The sequence below is a fragment of the Pocillopora verrucosa genome, chromosome 3 (assembly GCF_036669915.1).
Source record: "Pocillopora verrucosa isolate sample1 chromosome 3, ASM3666991v2, whole genome shotgun sequence".
NCBI classification, from domain to species: Eukaryota; Metazoa; Cnidaria; class Anthozoa; order Scleractinia; family Pocilloporidae; genus Pocillopora; species Pocillopora verrucosa.
Window position 1 is genome coordinate 18,940,159 of NC_089314.1, and position 19,525 is coordinate 18,959,683.

At 38.6% G+C, this 19,525-nt stretch overlaps 3 protein-coding genes across 3 annotated transcripts; 1 reads left to right on the forward strand and 2 right to left on the reverse strand.

The window, feature by feature from the left end:
- Positions 1-90: 90 nt before the first annotated feature.
- LOC131794289 (targeting protein for Xklp2 homolog) lies at positions 91-6,088 on the reverse strand. The gene is made up of 9 exons (XM_059111797.2): positions 5,867-6,088; positions 5,476-5,782; positions 5,045-5,227; positions 4,220-4,526; positions 3,366-3,697; positions 2,859-3,027; positions 2,456-2,632; positions 1,784-1,930; positions 91-1,243 (listed from the first exon to the last, which is right to left on the reverse strand). Exons 1-9 carry the CDS (start codon positions 5,967-5,969, stop codon positions 839-841), a joined length of 2,130 nt encoding a protein of 709 aa, XP_058967780.2. The 5' UTR covers positions 5,970-6,088; the 3' UTR covers positions 91-838.
- Positions 6,089-6,210: 122 nt separating this feature from the next.
- LOC131794277 (uncharacterized) lies at positions 6,211-15,831 on the forward strand. The gene is made up of 13 exons (XM_059111789.2): positions 6,211-6,321; positions 6,978-7,171; positions 7,927-7,970; positions 8,565-8,665; positions 8,959-9,069; positions 9,889-10,004; positions 10,268-10,357; positions 11,183-11,270; positions 11,499-11,609; positions 12,296-13,015; positions 13,509-13,619; positions 13,997-14,160; positions 14,734-15,831. The coding sequence occupies exons 2-13, from the start codon at positions 6,987-6,989 to the stop codon at positions 14,858-14,860; spliced, it is 1,968 nt and encodes a 655-aa protein (XP_058967772.2). The 5' UTR covers positions 6,211-6,321; positions 6,978-6,986; the 3' UTR covers positions 14,861-15,831.
- Positions 15,832-16,522: 691 nt separating this feature from the next.
- LOC131794270 (poly [ADP-ribose] polymerase tankyrase-1-like) lies at positions 16,523-18,420 on the reverse strand. Its single transcript, XM_059111781.2, has one exon. It carries the CDS (start codon positions 18,226-18,228, stop codon positions 16,762-16,764), a length of 1,467 nt encoding a protein of 488 aa, XP_058967764.1. The 5' UTR covers positions 18,229-18,420; the 3' UTR covers positions 16,523-16,761.
- Between the last annotated feature and the right edge of the window lie 1,105 nt (positions 18,421-19,525).

Genomic DNA, 19,525 nt, shown 5'->3' on the forward strand with positions numbered 1-19,525 from the left:
TGTTTGTTTTTTTTTTTTGCTAAAAGGGGGAACAGGTGATCCTGAAATTACTGCCAAATTATCAGTTAACAGTGGTTAAGAAAGAGCTGTTTTTAATGTGCAATTACAAGTAACATTGAAGAGTTGTTGATATGTTTTGAGCACTATGTGTAAAGGGCATTTCAGGGTTTGCTGGTTGTGGTTTTTTCTTGACCTTCAGCCTAGAGAAATATAGCTCACCAATAGAGAAGTTTTCAACTGAGTGTTGAAAAACCAAAATGAGAGTTATCCCTGCTGTCACAACAAGTTTAAATTATCATTAGCTCATGGAAACTTAAAGTGAAAGCAAGCAAACTGCTCGAAGCACATGAAAATTCTATTATTTTTGGTTTCCTTCCAATTTGTTGAGAATAGCAAGAGTTCTCTAGACTTATTATAGAGTAAAGCTAAGAAAAACTAATCTCCTAAACTAAATTTATTGCATGATACCAGAATTGAATGAGCAAATTGTAAAGTTTACTCCAAAACAAACGAATGTACAAGTAAAATTGAGTGATTTTATGCAAGTAACAAGGATAAGAATTAAAATGTTGGTCACTTTTGGAAATGTTACAGACCAAATTAAATTTTACTTATTTTTTACAAACTAACTATTTGACATTAATTGTACTGCTGCTTTCTGCGATATGACTTATGACATTTTTTTGACAAAGCCTTTCTCAAGCACAATCAATTCATTCTGCAATCACAACCTGCCACACACTCTTACTGAGTCATAATTTCATAAAATACCTGTATCAAAAACATGGCTAACAATTGCTAACAATTTCTATGTTGAAAACATGCTGTTCTAAATCAATCATACTCGCATTTTTCTTCTCTTCTTTGAATGCCATTGGGGCGATTGTGCATTTGTAAGCTCTTTCTCACTCTGTTTGATCTCTACTGGACGATATTTGCGTATGGGATTTGGTTTATGTACTAGTTGTTTGCGCAGGTTCTTCAAGTAAATCTTCTCCTCCTCTTCATGTTCTTTTTCTATCTGTTTCCTTAATTCCTCTTCTTCTTGGTCTCTCTCTGCCTTATGCATCTCATACACTTCTCTTTCCTTAGCGCGTTTATCCGAATTCATAGAGAATTCTTCAATTTTTGTATTTGGTTTGGCCATGGACTTGTCAGGTATGAATGGAGCATTGTACAAAACATTGGTGGATCGAGCTTTAAACACTCTCTTCATTCTTTCCTCTTGAATCTCTTGCTGCAGCTAAAGTGGAACAAGAAAGCATATTCAGTCGAATGATTACTTCCCTGTTAGAGAGAGGATGTTTCTCAAAAAAAAGGACTTTCCTCAAATTTCTGTCAAGTAAGAAAGTTCAAGCCTTAAAAACTAAGTTAACTTAATTGTTGCACTCTTTTATGTGAATTTACCCATTTAACTCCCAAGATGTCATCAGTAATTCTCCTTACTGTCTGGCATACAATTTATAAGATGGTATTTTGGAGAATTTGGAATTGGATCAAACAATAATCCCCCAATTGAAATTTTTCTTTATTCTCATTACTTGTCTGCTTGATATTGTAGAGATAGTGTAAGGAGAAATTCTGTCTTGGTCACTAGTGGGACTTAAAGGGTTAAACATTCTTAACTGGCATAGTGTTGGCCATGTAGCTGACAATTTTTCTGTTCCTAGTAATGAGATCACAATGTAACTTATTTAAGACAAATCAGAATGGGCACCATTTATTAGAGGACAGTGCTTCAGTTTAAAGATGTCTGTGTCAGTTCTCACAACATGCTTCTTACCTGCTGTCCCCATTTCTCAGCCTTGACAGCTCCACGGTTTTCAGTTGACAAATCAAAAGGCACAGGTTCTGTGATGAGTTTTGATGATGAAGGAAGAGGAGGAGGAGTGAAACTTGGCAATGGTTGTGCATGGAAGTTCTCATGTGCCTATCATCAGTAGAAAATATATTTAATACAACCTTCATGTTGTGCTTCAATCAATTTTGAGCAACATCCCACCACCTCTTGCCCTGCAAGGCAAAAATTGTGTGCAGATGCCCCACCAACTTTCCACCCCTCCCCTGGCATTTGAACTGTTGAAGATTGGTTTGATCAAATTCCTGCCCTGCAAGGCAAACGTGATCAAATTCCCCACCAATTTTTTTTTTTCCTTTTTATGCAAAAGGTTAATTCAGCAACCGTGACTTTCAACACATTAACCACACTTTAAAACTAACATCTTGTAGATCTTTCATCCTGAAGCATTTGCTTGAAAATTTAACGGTTTACCTCACACACCCCCATCTTTAAAGATATAACCATTCTATTCCTCAGGAAAGACTTTACATTTCTAGGTCAAATTTCTCACCCAGCCAGACAAGTTTCAAATTTTCCAATCCCCTAAGCACAGACAACGGTCAAATGCCTGTGGAAATGTTGAAGTTTCTTTGAGATGAGTAGCTTTTAATTTACCTTCTTTTCTTCCTCTAAGATAGCTGTAATTTTCTCCTCTTTCTTAAGCTTCGTTTCCTTGTCTCTCTGCTCAAATGAAAATGGCTGTATCTGGGTTCCTTTATGTGGCAGTTCAGGCTTAAACACATTGGTGAAGTCTGGACAAGGATTAGCCTTTATTTCTCTTGGTTCAGCAGCCTACATATAAATAAAAGTGTTAGAGGTTTTGTGTACCTTTTCCTATGGGAAGTAGACAAATTGTTTTTGGAAGAATTTTGCAAACATCGCCTAAGACAATTCTAATGCATTTGCATTTAGGTATGACATGACAAAATATGTTATAAATTAGATGCAGGGTATTGAGTTAACTCAAATTACCTTACAAATTATAGGGTTGACAACTAACTCGTTAAGTAACACAAACCTCAATGACAGCCTGTGGTTCTTTTGTTTTGTGCACCTCTGCACGCTGTTCAGTATTGAAGTTAAAAGGTTCAACTGCAGTAAGAGGCTTTTTTGGTTCCATGTACACTCCTAATGTTCCATTGCAGTCAAATATTTTACGGTTAAGCTCAGTAGCTTTGAACTTGTAACTGTGTAAAAAGGCAAATTTTATTATGAGTTAGAGGAAAATATTTTCAAATGTGGTTCCTGGAGAAGAATTCTCTATTAAACCTTGAGCCCAGAGTATCTGATGATCCAGGCAACAAATAGTGAACTTCTATGTGGCCAAATTGTCCTTAAGTAATACTTACTAACCATAAGGATTGCACAGAACACCACCATTTCATTTCTAGTGTGTGTCCCTGAGAATATTTCCCTAATACTTTGATGCTCAAAACCAGCTGTTCACATGTTTTTTTCTATCCATAGTTTTCATATAGTATTCTAACACAAGAAAAATTTATTCCATTTATTTCATCAAAGTTACCTCTTCATCTCAGCTTCCTGAATCTTCTCTTGTTCTTCTTTACTCATGCAGTCTACAGAAAGTGGCCTTTTCCTATCTCTTGACCTTAAATTTGGTGTCTTTGGAGCTGTTAGCTTCAAGGAAGCCTTCTCTATATTATCTGGTGGCCCCTGGTTCTGTTCACTGACAGGTTTCACATGGAAACGCTCAGGAGTCTTCTTCTGCCATTGATAAACCCTTTGTGCCATTGATTGGTACTCCCCACATGGAGTGTCATTTTCAGGTTCTTTTCTTTTCCTGGATTCATTCATCTTGAATGGCACTGGAACAGTTGGTTTCCTGTTCTTGAAAGTCTACCCAGAACAGAACAGAAGGCCACTTTAAATGATTTGAACTACAATGTATGTTGGCACTTTATCATAACAGACAGATTCATAGTTTCATATAGAATCAAGTCGCACAATCAATTTAGATTGCATATTCTGTCAGTAAGAATTAGAAATCAACTGTTTACCATGACCAGACTATATATTAGATACATTTTTATTATTTAATTACCGAGTTTGTGTAAATAATATTAATTTCAGAAATCCCCTTGGAACAGCTGAAGGAAAAGTCACCTTCCATTTAATACAGACAAACATGGTAACATTCTTGCATAAGTAGACTATTGCATGCAGCTATTTGCCAATCACATTATTTATAAGATCTTGCCCGATTAAACAAAGTGCATTCAATCCTGTTGCATTCAAGATACAAATACAATCTTAAGGAGTCTGTTACTTTTGATTATAACACTTTCACCAGTAAAACCATTTTTTTTTTTTTACAATTACAACCATTTTAATTGCATTAGAAGCACTATGGACACTTACTGGTGAAGGAGGATGCTGCCTTAAAGAGCCAACAAAATCCTTTCCTTTGCCCTCATTGTTTGCATGGTGAGAACTTGGACCAAGCCTATCATCTGTTGCGAAGTGAAATTCTTTAGCCCGAGTAAGATTGTCAACAGCTGATCTACAAGGCATGTATGACTGCCCTGCAAGAGCCTTCTTCATGGAAACTTTATTCTGTTTGATTTTTTCCATCATTTCCTTTTGTTTCTGTGCTATGACCTGCAGCTCCTGTTCTTCCCTTGTTTTCTGTGCTTGGGTTTTATCACCTTTGGATTGAGCAACCCTCCTAAAAATATATGGCAAAAAATAAGAGGTGAAATGCACTTCTGAGCTGATTATGCTAGGTGTTTGTGGTGCTTTTCTTCATTGTATTCATGTTGTTAGCTAGAATTGTAAGCATAAGTATAATTACAAAACAAGAGTGGTTAGGATAATCCCAAATGATAAATTAAAGCATTAAAAAGCAGATAGCTGTAAACAAAGGCCTGGATGATCTCCCTGAGAGGTTCATAATTAAACCTTCAACTTCCCAGATCCAGTTGTAAATTATTTGCCTCCAGCTGCTACACATTTCTTTCTTTGTAACTAAGTTTCAAAGAATGGAGAAGATGGTGCTAGCTCAAGATAACAACTTCTTCCTGATTTGTTGGAGTATTCTTATAACCTGTTTGCTGGATAATGTATGGCTATTACAGGGAGAAGTTACATGACGATCATCTGAGTGAAAGGGTTAAAACTGGCTTTCAGCCGACTTCTAATGATCATGCAAAAAAAATGGCCATTGAAATTAGCTGTTTGTGTTACCTCATAAAATTTGGCGTATCTGGAACAGTTAATGTCAATGGTGCTTTAATCTTCGGGACTTTCTTTGCTGGCCCACCATCAGAGGAACAACTGGAAACGGTGGATGATGTTGATGCAATAGAACACGTTGACAACGTTCTCAGACGAGCTGATCTTCTTTCAGGTACCTTTTTCTCTCGTTTCCTAGAACGAGAAAGCGTATTGGTGAAACTAACCTGGTACAGATTTCAGATTTTCCTCCAATCGTGCATCTACACGTAAAGCTTGATCGCATTTTAGGATTTATAATGTAGTGCCAACAACTAATATAAAAGCACAAAGATGTACACGTAGATTTGCTGTATGTTTGAATTCGTATACGTAGAGTAGCGTTATATTATAAACCCCATCCAAAAATTAACAGAAACAATAAGTTAGAATGTCATGCTTACTTTCTGACTTGAGATTGACGAGGGGCACTTTCCGTCTTGACTTGTTCGTTCGTTGTTGTTTGGGTTTTTGTTACCCACTCTGACCACGAAGTCACACAGTTTTTAGGAGCTGATTTCTTAGGAGGAGCTTCCGCTAAAGGTTCAGTATCAGCTTTCTGTTCCACTCGTGGTTCTTCGTTCTGCGAAGACGAGCTCTCTTTCACCACTTCTTCTAGAATTTTTGATGCTTCGCAGTTAGGTTCATTAGATCGCTGATCACAAGAATCTTCTTCGATTACCCAGCCACCTTCGTCGGCTACTTTTCCATCTTGGAAAGAACAAAAGTTTTAGAATAACATCGATCGTCTACCTAGAAGCGAAAGATTTCGCCAATCAAGACATTAAAACTTACCAAACCACTTATCCGCTTCAGGGTCTAAATCTCCTGTGTCTTTCGAGAAGTCGACAAACATCGGCGCATCGTACTCGTAACTTGGATCAACAAATTCATCCATCCTTTAAAATACAGACTTCAGAAACTCTCAAAGACACTACGCTTTGTGAACCTCTGTGACAAAACAAAATCCAAACGTATAAATCGAGAAAGTAAGTCAGCTTGGGTTACAAACTCTCACCGCTGTTCGATCGTTAAATTTCAAACTAACCGCACGAAACTGACGCTACCTACCACGCATTCCCATTGGTCAATTTCTCTGTCATCCATATTAAGTAATCATGGCCATATTTGTGCAGGATAATAAAATTCAACATGGCGCGCATTTTGGATCGGATGTGATCCAGGAATAATTAAAACAAAGATTTTTCCGCTAAAAGATATGTTTAAGATGTGTTTGAGATATAAAAAAGGTAGGTTGAAACTAATTGGATATTCAGCTTTGGCTCCTCAATGTTTTTAGAAAGTCCGTCTCACGCATACATATTACCTTGAAAAATACCCTCGTCTGAAATAACTGAGACTCGGATTTGTTTAACTCTGGCTCTCTGAGATAAGGTTTGGGGGATAAAATGAAATTTTGGGTTGAGGTGCACATCTACCATGGTTACTTTTAATTCGATTAAAAAGGCTTACTTTGTATCGTCCCTGATAAAAAAACCGCTCTTCATAACCTAAATAAGCAAAGGCCCAAAGAGTTTCCGATGCAAAAATGCTAGAGGCTTTATTTAACAAATTTATATATTTGCCAAGTGAAGGAAAATTGCGGTGGGTATTTACCGAGCTTCAAGTTAATTTGTCACCTCATTTATTTACTAATTTTAACTGGTTATTTTATTCTAACTAGTTAAAGAACAATAGTTACAATTTTATCACTGGCGATTTTTTTTTTCGGGGGGGGGGGTGGGGGGTGGGGTAATAAATATGATTTACAAAAGAGTTTTTAGAACAAGTTAAATTCTCTCCTGAGTTAAAGATTCAAGACTTGGTATTTCATTAAGTGAAAACACAATCTTGATGTTTCTTTTTTTTACCTTACTATCTAACAAGTTTGATATTTTTCTTTCAGAGGACAATTATGAATGATCCTTTGAAACTACTGCCAGTTGATGTCACCAAAATTAGAGCTCAAGATGTGGTTGTGGTGGCAGCAGTGCTTGTGGCCTTGTTTCTTTTCAGAGCTCCAAATGTGTGGGAGTTAAAGCCCTCTTGGCAACTGGACGATATCTTGCATAGTGATCACCACACAACAAGAAACAAGTTGTATGTTTGGTTATCAGATTTTTTCATGAAGCTGCTCTGACAAGCTCACTGTCATTTGAATAATTCAGTAAAAATTCAAGTTCATTCATTTAAATTTATTACCTATTTAACCCTTTACACCCTAAAATCAGTGTACATATTCTCCATACTGTTCTCTATACATTTCCTTAGGTGCTGACAAGGAGAATTTGTATACCAATCAAAAGATTCTTTTCTTGTTGATCATTTTCTTTATTCTCATGACCTTAACATGTGATTCAGGGGTGATATTATAGGGAGAAATTTGATGCTAGTGAAGGGTTAGCATTAGAGATGTCTTTTTTTGTCCTATCTTCTTCTTCCTTTTCCTTTGGTATTGGCAAGGAGAATTTGTGTAATAGTCAAAGCGCAAATGGTGGAAAGTTTAACTGTAAAAAGAAATTTGACTGTGGTCACTTTGGGTTTAAAGAGTTTTAATGATCCATTGTGTTTCTTAAAACCACATGTTCTAATTTGCCAGAATATGACAAAAAGGTAGATGAATCAAAGCAACAAATGATACACCCAAAAGTGTTCTTTGAATTTTGCAGACCTTGTTGAGAAGAAATTTTAGCACATACACTAGGCAAACTTTTTTCAGAGAGCTGAATGAAATTACCAATTTTCCAAGCAAGACTGGGTGAAAAGGGTTCCAGTTTGCAATGAAGTGAATTTAATTCTTAGACAGAGTTAATTTTATTTAGTTACTTACGATTACATGATGTCACTCTCTTTAGACCTCTTCCTATTATCTCAGACCTGGATAGTGATGGAATTAATGGTAATCATTCATAAGATACTGGTACATGACCTTTAATTATAGATTAAGTATGGAGATTTTCAAACTAAACTTGAAGGCCTGCTAGAAAGTACGGAGTTAAAAAATAAGACTTAAAAAATGGGAAGGAAGTCGGTAATGTGCATGTCTGTTAAGTTTTGTTTTGTTTAGTTTGTTTATGAGTATTGTTGTTGTTGTTGTTACAAGTTGTTCCAAGCTTGCAACAGGTGTCTATAAAACTACTGGGATTTATGAGCAACTTAAAAGTACCCTAAAATTTGTCAAAGTGATTTATTAGTGCAATCAGTAAAATGTCCAGTCATGGGGCAAATCCTAAGAACTTTAAGAGGGATAATGTGGTTGCCATTGGGCTATCACATTTCTCTTGGTTTCTTACCAGGAAATATGTGATCATTTTACAATGACTGAGATACTGCAAGCACCCTAATTGCTCACTAACAAAGTTTTTAATCACTCACCTCTGGCTCATGACTTACAAACATTTTTCATGTTCTTCTAACATCCCACACACCCATAAATCGATAAAACTTGCAGTTTATTGATGAGTAATTAAGTTTTCTCTGGTCTTCATAACAGAACTTATTATTGTAACTGATGATTCAAGACTTAAAGTTATGATGCTGCCTCCACAAGAGGAGCATGATCTATCATCCACCCTTCCTCATCTTCATATGAAGGTAACAAAATGTCTGGGAAGAGAAATTGATTCCATGTAACCATGTTGCTGTTCATTTTATTCACTTCAAAATGGTGTATTTGGGTTTGTGTTTTCTTTGTTTCAGATCTAAAATAATTTACTGTATTTCCATGATCCCAAAACAGAGAAACTAATTTATCCATTTTGGCCTAAAACCAATTATTGCAATTGAAAATTAATGTTTATTTTGAATAGTGACACCTTTTGTATGTTTAACAAATTGTGATTGAATGATTTTTACCTTTGAGTCAATTACTGAATTTTTTTGGCCAGGCAGAAGTGGTCCTTGAAACTTCCAGTAATTCATCCAAGCCTGGATTTCCTGTAGCACTTGGAACAGGATGTGAAGGAAAAAGCATTTCTTCGCTCGATGTCTGTCGCCAGGTGAAGTGTCATTCTATGTATCTTTTTCATTATTTCAAAAAAACCCTTTAACCCCTAAGAGTGACTCACATCTTATTTCTCCCTACAATATTACTCCTGAGTCACACTTTAAGGTCATGAGAATAAAGGAAATGATCACCAACTAAAGAAGCTCTTGATTGTTAAACAAATTCTCCTTTTCAGCAACTTAGAAAACATGTAGAGAACAGTATGGAGAATATGCTTGCTGATGTTAAAGTGTAAAGGGTTAAGCTTCTTTTATTAATTAAAATGAATAACCAAGAAATTAATGGAAAAACAAGTAAACACAAAATAAATGAATAAATTTATCTATAGATGAATAGAAAAGGTCATTTCAGTTGACCATTCCTCCATCAGAGTGAAAGATGAAGGGCTACGGATTGAAATTTCAGCTTTAGGAACTCTCTATGGTGGCTAATTTGTGTTGATAAAACCAAATTAGATGTATCTTATAATTCCCCCCCCCCCTCCTCTCCACATACCCAGTGCCACAGTTTCTTTAGAAACCTACTCCCTTAACTCATTTGGGAAAAACAAGATTACTTGGTTTTATCAACTGAGTTGATTATGTAATTATTGGCCACTGTAAATAATTTCTAAACTGAAGTTTTGAGCTTCAGAAAAAGTGGAAAAAAATAGCTTGTTCAAAGATCAGTCAGTGGAAATGAAAGGGATGGCTGGCAGCAAATGGCGGTTGTGATTTTCAGGGCAATGGTCTACAATATCCTAACCTCTCAGAGGTGTTGAATTGGCTAGATTGAATGTGAAGTGGATTTTCTTGTTTGTATCTCTTTGCAGGTGATAGTTGTAGTAACAGATGATGGAGAGGTGCATTGTTACACAGATCAGCTGGAGCTAATGTGGAGGACTCGGGTTTTCACAGATCATGAAACATCAGGCTCACTAAATTTTAAGTGAGTTGCTTATTTTCTTTAAATTTTGTTTTATTTGTGACTAAATCAGAATTCTTTTGTTGATGTTGGAAAGGACAAGTGGTAAATTTTTTTTGTCATTTCTTTTCTTTATTTAAAAAGTGTTTTACCTGGATTCTTTTTGAAGTTGGCAATGATTCTGCTTTTCCATTAAAAGTCATCCCTTGAAATTAATTTTTGTTTGTTGCTTTGACTTATAGTTCTTTTTAAAGTACTTTATTTTTATGGCTTTTTTTTAATTGCAGGGAAATTGCTGTACTTGTTATACCTCAGTCTGGCTTAGTTTTGATCGGAGGGATGACTGCTAAAGAAGAACAAATGCAACACAATTTAAAGTAATGATTTCCCCTTTGGTTCTGTTCCATCTCTTACATTTCTGACTAATGCAGTGTTAGATCGAGGGGGGAGGCCTTAGGTCCAACTTTTACCTCTCCTTAATATCATCAGTCATTGAATCGTTATTGCTCCGCCCCTACCCCCCTCCCCCACCACTCTTTAGGAACAGACCTAACCAGTCATTCTTGAAACTGTGAGTTCCTAAATTTAGAGGAAGCGATTTTGATAAGAAATAGAGCGAAGTAGAAAGATGACCAGATAGTTTTCCTTTATCGTAAGCGTCTTTAGTTTTTAAAGTACTATAACGGGCTCCGTTCACGTGTGGTTTCTAAGTTTGTATGTGCTGGCTGTAATGCCTGTTACGTCGGTGAAACCTGCCAGCATTTTCCAGACGTGTTAGAGAGCACTTAGTCATTGACAGGGCCTCTCACATTTTCAAGCATCTGAAAGATTCTGCACACTGTCGCGCTTTGTGTTCAGAAGATAACTACCGGCTTTCAACTTAAGATAAAAGAGGCTATTCATATTCAAAGAGAACAACCATCTTTGAATCAACAATTACACCATGTAAATCTAAAACTATCTTTTTAATTCTCACACTTTCATGCTTTTCCTCTTTTCTTGTTGTCATTATTTATCATAATTAGCATTGTTCTACTTACTATATAATTCAACTTCCAACGCTTTGTACATTAATTAACTGAAGATGACAGAAGTTTCTGTCGAAACATGTTTTACAGGCTTAAAAGTTTTATCTTTCTTTAAATACTATTTCTTTTGCATTAAAGAAATGAAAAATGAAATATTTTACACTGCATTTTCAGACATGACCATCAACATAACTTTTCCGCCAGTTTTAGTGCTGAGGAGATAGCAAAGCAACCTCCAAGACGCTCGCGCAATACTAAGAAGGTACTTTCTTCCATACTACATCAGATTTAATTTGAAACTGCGGTCGTTTTTCCTTTGGAATATTCCTCATTCCGTGTAAACTGTCCACCTTCAACGGAGGTTTTCGAAAACGCTACACCTTTGCAAGAGCCATTTCTTAGTGTTTCATTTACAACGAAAGATAGCAGCGTAAGATAGTTAACTTTCGACAATAGTGCGATTTCATTTCATGTGTCCTTCTATTGTCAGGCAACCGAAGAAAAGGAACATTTTTCGACATACGCTCTGAACGCGAAAACAGGAAGGACCCACTGGAAACATGAACCAGGCGATTATGAAGCCAAGAAAATGGACAGAGAGGTATCATTGTTATTCATATCAGTATACTATACTTCATCAAACTCAGCGTTCTGCGTTTAGTTGTGCATGGTGTAGAAGCTTTTAGGAACGAAATAGCGACCTTTTCGAGCGAATGTCGTTGAACAAAGCCAAATAGAGTGATTTTGTATGTCAAGCTTTATTGGGCAAGATCAAAAATGAAAATATTTAAACATAAAGAAACAAAGCCCAAAAGGGATGGGCGCGAACGGGACACTCAGACCCATGCGGGGTGCCTACCCAAGGGAAATATAAGTGTATATTATATTTTCAATTCTGTGGTAAAAGTAGTTCATGTTCATACAGATCCAAAACTGACACCAACCGCACCTGGTTCATGTTTCGTGTTTTCTCATGATTCAGGCACTTTGCTCGTTTTTACTTGATCGAGTTTTCATCGGATCTTAGCGGTTTTTCTTAGTGTATGAGTATGTAAGTAAGAGACGTTATTTTTAAAGGCTTACGTGTAATACTGACAATAGCTGCCAAACCTGCGGCGCTTGTGGTTAGCTTTTCTAATTACTTTTAGTTTTTATTTACGACACTCGATCGAAAAGCGCTTTCATCATACACCTTGTCTTAACAAAACAAACAATCTATCCATTAGGAGTCGATCTAACGCGTCCATCTTGCCTGAAATTCCCTGATATCTTTTTTTTTCTCTGAAGGATATTCTGTCGGCTTACCATTTCAAGCTGGCTCTTCATTCCAGTCAGTACCACGCTGGTGAAATTCACTGGAGTCAATACACCGAGTCACTGATCTCTTCACTACCATACAGATGGCAACATCCCGCTGATACCACCTTACAAACAGCTCACTTCGTGAAAAGGCAACCCTCGACACTCGCAACTCAAGGGAAAGAACTTAAAACAGGACCTGTGGTAGAATCGAAAGCAATAAAGCCAAACGCAGTAGTTATAAAACGACAAAAGGCCATTGAGGTGTTAAACATGGAGTCTGGTCAACCTTTGTGTTCTTACGCTTTACCTATGAGAACCACAAGTGTTGGTGATTTGAACGGCGACAATGTCATAGATCACGTGACGACGTACTTTGCCTCGGAGCGGATAGACCAATCAGGAATGGTCAATCCTTGCTCGGGTGTTGCAGTTTCCGGGTCGAAATCTTTATTCAGTAGGTCTATCTGCCGTACCCCTTCAACGTTCGGTAGTTTCTTTGGCTCGTTCTCCCAGGAAGATTTACGTGAGGAGAACGTGCTGATTTCTCCGTTGCTTGTGCCAAGTCCACCTTACCAAAGAGGGATTTTCAGCCATCTATCAGGAGAGGCTTTCAAGCGAGATAGCATCAGGAGCTTGGACAGTATTTTTGTTATTTCTTCTGGAAGACTAACAAGTTTGGGACCGTTTGGTGAATTGAATTGGCAGGTAGATTGAAAGCTGGTATTTATAAAAGGAGCGTGATTAATATCAGAGATCACCTTTACAGCGAGGGCAGCACGGACCTGTGGCTGCCATGCCGTCCGTGTCTGAATTTTAAAAGCATCATCAAAAGTACAACGCCAACAACGTAATGACCAAATTGAGACTTCCAATTCATGCTGTTGCTCGGGAAAGCTAACAGGACTCGTGGTTTGATCTGTTTGAAAGAGTAGATGTAGTGAAGTAAATTGCCGATCACTTTAAGGAAAACTTGAGACGCGTTTTAATAACTTTAGACTCTCATTACAATTTCAGTTTCAGATTGTGCTTGTTATTTCGCTAAGGCCCGCGGAGAATAGATGGAAATATAGCGTATACAGTTTTTTTCATAGGCACTTGTCACTGTCGAAGAATTATCTATCAGCGCGTGAAGCCTTCACAGCGCATCACACATGCACCCCACCTGCTCTGAACACAGCATTTTTCTTGTCCTTGACAGGTAGACACGGTAACCTCATGGACGAACTACAATCCGCCTGATGACAAAAGTGCAGACGCAGTTCTTGTACCTAACATTCAAGCTGTTTCTACTGCGGTAGGGGCACAAAAGGTATGCTCATTATACTTATTTTTGGCCATTTAATCGTGGTCACGAATCTCGTATATCAGACACAAAATCGGACGTTTAGTGGCAGGTGCGGTGACTGTATGGATAGCGCGCTTATTTTCGGGTCGACTGAGAGATCCAGATTTTAGCCCCAAGTGGGTCAATGTGTACAGTCATGTTCTTAGGCACGCTACCTTACTCTCACAGTGCTCAGTATAAATGGGTGCCGGCGAATAGTGAAGGAAGCCTGACAAAATCCTGAGGAGGGATAAGGTCACCTGCAGTGGAGTAGCATTCCATTTTGCAAGAATAGAAATCCTCCGGATTACTTTTTGGCATAAACACAGGAGTCATTTCGTTTGTTTGTTTGTCTTTTGCAGGACGCTGTCTTGGTAACAGGCTTGAGAGACTTCGCACTAGTGTCTCTCAAAGATGGCTCGCTGATGGCCTCTCACTCGATACCCTGCGAACCGGTGTCTCCTGTTGTGCACGGAGATTTTACAAATGACGGTCTAATGGACTTTATTGTATGCTGTAAAACTAGGTGAGCTGTCGGCGCGGCGTCGGGCAGTGTTTGTAAATCCTTCATTCCCTGCAGTGATAAGTGTATAATTTCGTTTTTTCGATATAAGACCTCTAACCGCTGTCCGTTTAGCCCGCGAGTAGGCTCTTGTGTTCGGTTTCCTCCTATAGCCCCTTTATCGAGCACAGCCTGGGGCACAGCCGCCTATTACACCATCGGTGGCCACTTATGGAAAAAACTTTCTAGACCCCTGCAAGTGACAATGTCTTCTCATAGCCCCAGATTCTCCGGATTAAGCTTCAAATAACTGAGTGATCGTAAGCTTGGAGAGCTAGCCTATTATCTATTATATGAAGAGATAAGTCACTACAATGAGATTGTATCTAATATATTCTCGTCAACCCTTTGACCGCTAAGAGTGATTAGCAGTTCATCTCCCCAGCAGCCACCTCCTTGAATATAGAGGGAGTTATTAGCGATTATGGGCGAGTATTACCCACCCATCTCGTGGTGTCAGCTATAGCTTGAGACGAAATTCAAAAGGCCCGGTTACAGTTTACTTCATGTGCAACTAACACTGAAACTTCTTTTCAGCTTTATCGGCTTTTCACTGGACAGTAGACCAGGGTACTGGTGGACGGTAGTCTGGATCACGTGTGGTCTGGGGGCTATTGGAATGGCAGTACTTATACTTCGCTTCATAGAGGAAGTGATAGTGTGACAGTAGTAGGAGCCCACAGTATCAGCTGCTTGCGGAGTGTCAGAAAGAAGCCGAGTCCTCGTCTTCTTCCCTAGGCCGGATATTTGCGGGAGCATAGATTGTGCAAGTATGTTTCCTTCGCAGCCGTACGTTTGGACTCTGGAAGCAGAGTCGAGAATGTGTTCCGTAAAAAGTAAAGGTAGAACGTAATTGTTAATGACAATCTTGCGATGGCTCCTCAAAGACAGCGTCTTCAGAAACACCAAGTATTTTCAAAATGGACAGCTTTGGATCGTAAATTCGTCATGACATAGAATCTAACCGAATGAAAGAGGAATGAAAATTGAACAGACGAACGAACAAACAAACAACAAGCGAACGGACGAATAAACGAACTCGTGAGTGAACCCACAAACGGAATTACGATGAGCCGAGAAAGTGAACCGACGAATTACGAAGGGCCGAGAAAGTAAACCGACGAACATACGAACAGACGATAAATCACGATTAGAGTACACTCTCGAAGTCGTGTTTAGAATATCTCGCCTTTAAAGTAGTTTCATTGTATTCTTATTTCGTCGAATTGCGGCCATGAAAGTGGTCGATGCCGCTACTGTTAAGAGATATTTCATTTCTTAAGTACACAATTTTTGACGCTTAACAATTGTTATGCCGCCGAGAATTAGACTGAAATCATAATTAAGATTGAATGAGAAAGCAAACGCCGGAAAAGCAGAATTAAAGTTTTCTTGTCATTAATAATTGTACAACTGTGTAAACAAAATAAAGCTTTCTGCTGACATCGTCTAAAATGGTTGCGGTCCTATGCAAACACGTCAAAAGCTTTACTTTTGAAAAATAATGGCCTTCCTCGTTAAAAGCTTGTTGCAATAGAAAATACACTGGTGTTCAATGAGGAGTTTGTTCTCAATTCAAAGTTTGATTTTACTTTTCAGAATCTAAGAAAACTAAAGATCAGGCATTCGAGAGGTTTTCTCCTGGAAAGAATCATGTTGATTTTTTAACTTTGGATATATTTCAAGATTTGGCGGAAAAGTTCGTTCAGAATTTCAGTTATCTACTTCTTATGAGTAATCGAAAATGTATTTTCTTGAACTTTTCGGTGCTGTCTGTGTTTTTCTTCGTTTTATCGCTAGTTGACTTGTGGACGAGAACAAAAGATTCGACAACAGCTTTCAACAAAGACCTGAAAAGACGCCGTGAATGTACCGACATGAAACTCCATATGTGTGTTTATTTAGGCTTTCTTTACAGAAAAATAATCTTTCCGATCGGAATATTTGTCATTTGCCAGATTAAGCTCGTAATAAAGCCATTTGCTGCTGTGCTAAGTCCTCGAACAAAAACTAGTGAAAGGCGAGTTTGTCCAGAGGTGAATGAATCAGGAAATTTCGATGTCACTCGCTAACATTAGCATCGATGTCCATAAATTGTGCGAAAGTACGTTTCTATGCCTTTCGTTCCAATATTGAGTATGAGTGATACAGTGTTTTTGTATTATTTTGTGCCGCGGGAAAGTTGCGGCAAATTTTTGCCGCCAACTTGACAAAAAGCAAATTTTGCTCGCGAAATTAAAAATTTCTCGTTTGGTTTTTAATTGTCGGTCCATCACCTTTTCCCGCCGACTAAAGTAAACATTGTGGGAGATTCCTGAAAACATAATTGTAATTGCAATTTTAATGCGAAGTTATACTGGCTTATACACATTTTGACGCAATGTAGAGGTTTTTTTTTTGTTGTATCTTTGGTAGTTTTACCTCAGTCGTCTAATACTGCTGAGTTACAATTGATATAGTAAAGTACATGGTTATTTCAAAAAATATAGTTTCCTTAATATTTTGATAAATACTTGGTCTGGAAATTCCAGATAAACTGTTATTGTAAACTGCAGTTGAATTCAATTATTTCAAAGCCATCGCATTTTCAATGAAGCGTTTGATTTCAATGTCTTTGGCCATATCTACTGGCAACAAGCCGTTGTCTGTCTCAGAAAATAAATCCGCGCCGTGTTCGATCAGTATAGAAGCCGTCACAACATTTCCTTCTCTAACAGCCTCGTGGATAGGACTGCTTCCGTTCAAAGATTGCCTGTTTACTTCGGCGCCATGTTCCAAAAGTAATTTTACTCCTTCCGTATCACCTTTCGCTGCGGCTTCGTGGAGGAGTGAAACGCCATTACTATTCAACTCGTTCACGTTTGTAACTTGGTGGCTGATCGCACTCGCAATCGTAAAACCCGCTTTCGATTCTCCGTAAAACGTATTATATCGATCACTGTGTAAGTACGTGGCAGGGGATGAATTACGCCGTGATTGAAACTGTGCATTAGTTGGAAACTCGCGGTTAGGAGGATTTCCGGGATCTGAGAAAACGTTAACAGACGACGCACGTTTACGATCTTGAGTAAAGTTCTCCACTCTTGTATCGTTGTTTTGCCTGGGTGAAGATATTACTCCTCTCTCGAAAGAGTACACATTCGCGGCAGAATTTGTCGATGTCGAACTGTACGCGGAATCGGATGAACTCGATGAGTCAGATGAGTTAGAACACAAAGATGATGTCGATTGTCGTTTGAAGACTTCCCGTCGGCGCTTTCCGCATTTAAGGCAAACCGTGTCCTTACAACCGACGTCCCAGCTCAGTCGGTTTTTGGTATGTGTATCTTGATCTTGAGAGGGTAACTCAACCCTGCTGGGCCCACTGAAGCTTGAAACATCCATTAACCTTTCCTGATCTTTATCTCGCATCTTGACATTTGCGGTCGGAACTCTAGGTTGTAAGGAACTGCGCCTTTTTTGCGATTCAGCCGACGAAATATTTTTAGGTAAAATGATTTCGCTTGTCGCTCTCTTGCGCGGCTCTTTTATCAAACTGGTTAAATCACTTTGCTGCGCCTTTTCCTCTATTAGCTCTCTTATATCGGGCCTCCTTTTCAAGAACTGCTCGACTTCTCTAGTTTTCCCTCTCCTTCGCATAGCTTCGGCGAGAATTAGAACCGATTGCAGATCTTGCGCCAGATCGATCGCCAGTTCTCCTTGGTCGTTCTCTAACTCCACTGGAGCGCCCATGGTTATGAGATATCGGATGATGGAATGATTTCGTGCTACTGAAGCAGCATGCAGAACGCTCCAACCCTCTTTATCCTGTATGTTAAGATCAGCGCCATGACTCACGAGCAGTTGCACTAATTTTAAGTTTCCCGTAAATGAACACCTTTGCAGAGCGGTAATGCCATCTTCGTCGATATCATCGACGTGAAATTGTGACTCGCTCTGTTCAAGGAGAAACTGCACCCTGAAAATGTCCTTGACACCAACCGCTTCGTGAAATAACTCGACCGGTTTCCTCTTGACTGCAAACTTCAACATGGCGGAATACTCTGCGGAGTAATACAAAACTGCGGTGTGAAATCTGTTTGTCACAAGGTGTAGAAAACACACGACTGTGTCGCGTCAAGACTTGTCGGTTATGACATCCAGCCAGCTCGTGAATACAAAGGAGATTAGCGCCTAGCGCGAAACAACAATGCACCGCGAGACGTGTACACAAACTCAGTAAAGAAACAGTTATATCAACACGTCTACTGGTTTTGTTCCAATTGATTGCTTGCAGTGACAGCTAATCGACAGTGGTATTATTCAACCTTATTGCGCTGTCTCCTGTTGAGATAATTAAATCTTATTTTGTGGTTCTCATGGTTTCTTGGGAGGTCATCCTTGTTGACTTTCTGTGCGAGTGAAGTGCGAGTGAAGTGCGGTTCGTTTGCGGTTCGCAGCGAGGTAAACATGTATTTTTCCTGCCTCCCTGCTCTTCCCTCATCCCTAAAAATACTTGACGCGATTTCATTTGTTTCACATTGTTTGCCAAGCTATCACACTTCTTCTTTGTTCTCTTTTAGACACTCATCAAGGTTTTTAATTAATGCTTCTAATCTTTGAAAATCGATTATGACAACCATCGCGCCTGAGTAAACGGTAAATAAAAAGCTTCTAAGTCTTCGTGGCATTTTCTCTATAAAAGAAGAAGAATAATACAATTCCAGTTTGGCAGATGGCGTAGGAGTTATTGTCCGAACTGTTGATAGCAATTTCAACACTGATTTGACGCGTGGTTGCCTCGAAAATTGATATAGGACTTATGTAGGATTATGTTCAGGACCAGACATAGATAAACAATTAAATAACGACATTAAAACAGCTTTCCGTTTCAGTTTTACCAGTTGTTATTCTCCGGTGAAAAAATTATATGTCAAGTCATCGACATTTATGTTTTGATGGATCACTCGTCACTTAATATTACAGTGAAGTAGCGCGCGCAATATCGTGGTTTGAGTTTTGTGGTTATAACCACGACAACTTAGCTATCAGATGTGTCGGGCGTGATATAATAAAATCAGAAATGACGAAAACAGAAATGATCATTCAACCTATTTTTAGTTCTGATGATTAGTTCGCCCGACTTCCTTGCACACGTCTGCAAGAGATCCCAGTAAACCCTTTCCCGCTAGCGGTTTGGTAGTGGAAGTAGTTGGAACCCACCGGTTTGCCAAGGATTGAAAGGAATGGGGAAGGATCATTCCTTTGCAATAATGTCAAGTCCAGAGGCGCATCGAGTATGCTCTAGTAGGAGTTGAAAAAATCGCATACCGCTCCATAGACCGGCTTC